General features: G+C 49.1%; 1 protein-coding gene across 1 annotated transcript in view; it reads right to left on the bottom strand.

Moving 5' to 3' along the window:
* MIPEP (mitochondrial intermediate peptidase) overlaps window positions 1-2,434 on the bottom strand; it is a 156,178-nt gene that overhangs the window by 31,950 nt on the left and 121,794 nt on the right. Inside the window, exon 16 of the mRNA XM_012649873.1 lies at window positions 1,354-1,475. Within this exon, the coding sequence (XP_012505327.1) occupies window positions 1,354-1,475 (122 nt within the window). The remainder of the gene's footprint in view (window positions 1-1,353; window positions 1,476-2,434) is intronic.

The raw sequence follows: 2,434 nt of genomic DNA, 5'->3' as shown, positions 1-2,434 counted from the left end.
CCCTGCACCTCTCCACCCAACAAGGGACCCCTGCACCTCTCCACCCAACAAGGGATCCCTGTACCTCTCCACCCAACATGGGATCCCTGAACCTCTCCACCCAACAAGGGATCCCTGCACCTCTCTACCCAACATGGGATCCCTGCACCTCTCCATCCAACGTGAGCTCCCTGCACCTCTCCACCCAACGTGAGCTCCCTGCACCTCTCCACCCAACGTGAGACCCCTGCATCTCTCCACCCAATGGAAGTCTCACTACTACATGGCTTTACCAAGAGAGCAGGGAGACTGGACTACTATCCTGGGCCACCCTCCCACTCCTCCAAGGCCATGTCTTGCCTCCACTCGGGAAGGGTGAGGACATCCTGCATCCATAACTGAAATTTACCTAGCCCAGATTTCCTCTTTGAATCATTAAAGGCTTGCCACAGTCACTGGCTAATTTGACGAAATATGCACTTGGTAGAGGACCAGGGAGCCACCACACAAACATTTTAGTTAGCTTTCTATAGGAAAAGCTGGAAACTCTGTTGTCTTAACCACGGGTTATCCTGGTGATGGAAACGCGGAGCCAGGCTGCCTGGGAAGGCACATAAGAGGCGAGGCAGCAGAAAACGATGGAGGGAGGAGTCTGTAGCCACCTCACTATCCAATCTGCAGCGAGTGGCCACAATGAAGGGGAGCTGTGCCAGGAACGGTCGGTGGAGCACCTCCTCTCCACATTACCACTCGTTTCTACCAAGACACCTCACTTGGGAAAAAAAGTGCTCCAAAAGTCCGGCAGAGGGGTCACTTTCCAGAAACGGACTAAGTGTTAATGCCAACAAAGTTTCCAACACTGCTAGTCCCAAATGAGAAACAGTAGTAAGTCTTTTGGGCAATAAAGAGGAAAGAAGGTGTCCACACGAGGGAAACTTCAAATGCTTGTGCGGAAAGTAAGGCAGCCTGTCAAAAATAACAGGAAGCAGAGAGCAGTAGGAACTGACAACAAGAATGGCTGGAAAAACAAAGAAAACCCACAGGAGAGGCATGGACCGCTTTGTACAGAAGCAAGAGCCCTCACACGAGGGTCCCCACGGGCATTCCAGAGGGCACCACGTGATCACCACCACGGTACCACAGCGAAGGGGAAGGTGGACATTCCGGGCCAAGGTCAGCCCCAGGAAGCAGGCGCGGGCTGGTGCGGAGGGAGGCGGAGAGCAGCCTGGGCTGGGTGAGGACACTGCCTCTTCCCGCCAGGCTCAGCTCTGCTCTCAGGGCTGATGCTTTCCGAGCCTGACTTCGGCTGCAGCAGGGTGGGGGATTACTGCGGCTGAAGGAGTGTGTGTTTCATAAACTTCCTCTGCTTCTTACCTGTTAAACGGGTCCTGTAGAAAGCATTCCTTCCACACCATGGAAGCCACGGCCCTGGACATCAGGTAAGAGTAGTATTTGGCACCATAGCCCACGAGGTGGCTGAATCGCAGCTGCCAGGCCTGCCAGAACAGAAGCACAGCACGGGAAACTCTTTCGACTCTGCGTTTTGTGAATATCAGGAATGAGAACACAATGGAGGCACATAGGAAACCTGCAAATCTTTTCATTTAAATTTCACCCTAGAGGGTCACATCACTCACGGCATTAATATCGTTACATGTCATACACTGTTATGGGCTGAACTGTGCCTCTCCAAAATCCACATGTTAAAACCCTAAGCCAGTACCTCAGAATGTGGCCGTATTTGGAGATAGGGCCTTCAAATAGGTGATTAAGTTAAAATGGGGCCGTTAGGTTGGGCCCTAATCCAATCTGGCTGCTGTCCTTAAAAGAAAAGGGAATTTGGACACACGAAGAGACACCAGGGGCACGTGCACAGAGGAAAGGCCACGTGAAGACACAGTGAGAAGATAGACTTCTGCAAGCCAAGGAGAGAGGCCTCTGCTTGGACTTCTAGCCTGCAGAACTGGGAGATAGTCAAGGGTGTGTTGTTCATGCCACCCAGTCCGAGGTATTTAGCTATGGCAGCTCCAGCAGACTAATACATGCACAAAGAAAGTGTGTGTGTGTGTGTGTGTGTGTGTGTGTGTGTTTGCTTCAAATATATGGCTAATCCTCTTAAGTGAGTTTAATTACTTATACTGAGTACAATAAAGTCCTAAGTTTCCCTATTTTTAATAGTTCAGAAAGTTTTGCTCTACAATGACTATTTGCTGCATGAACTGCTTTTCATATGTGCTAGATTTTCTAACACTGAAAACTTCCATGTTTTTACCATAATGACATTTTATGACAAAGCAAAAAGGCATAGAGCAGAAAAAAATGGAATATAATTGAAAAATTATAACTACATAAAAAGGAGTAATCTGGGAATGCATTTTTTTTTTTATTTTAAATAAGAAACAAATGCTAAGAGCCAAAGTCAATCACCAGCAGCTTTGGCCCCTCGGTAGACGGG

The sequence above is a fragment of the Propithecus coquereli genome, unplaced genomic scaffold (assembly GCF_000956105.1).
Source record: "Propithecus coquereli isolate 6110/MARCELLA unplaced genomic scaffold, Pcoq_1.0 Scaffold306, whole genome shotgun sequence".
NCBI classification, from domain to species: Eukaryota; Metazoa; Chordata; class Mammalia; order Primates; family Indriidae; genus Propithecus; species Propithecus coquereli.
Note: the sequence above shows the minus strand (reverse complement) of the source record. Positions and strands in the feature narration are given on the sequence as shown.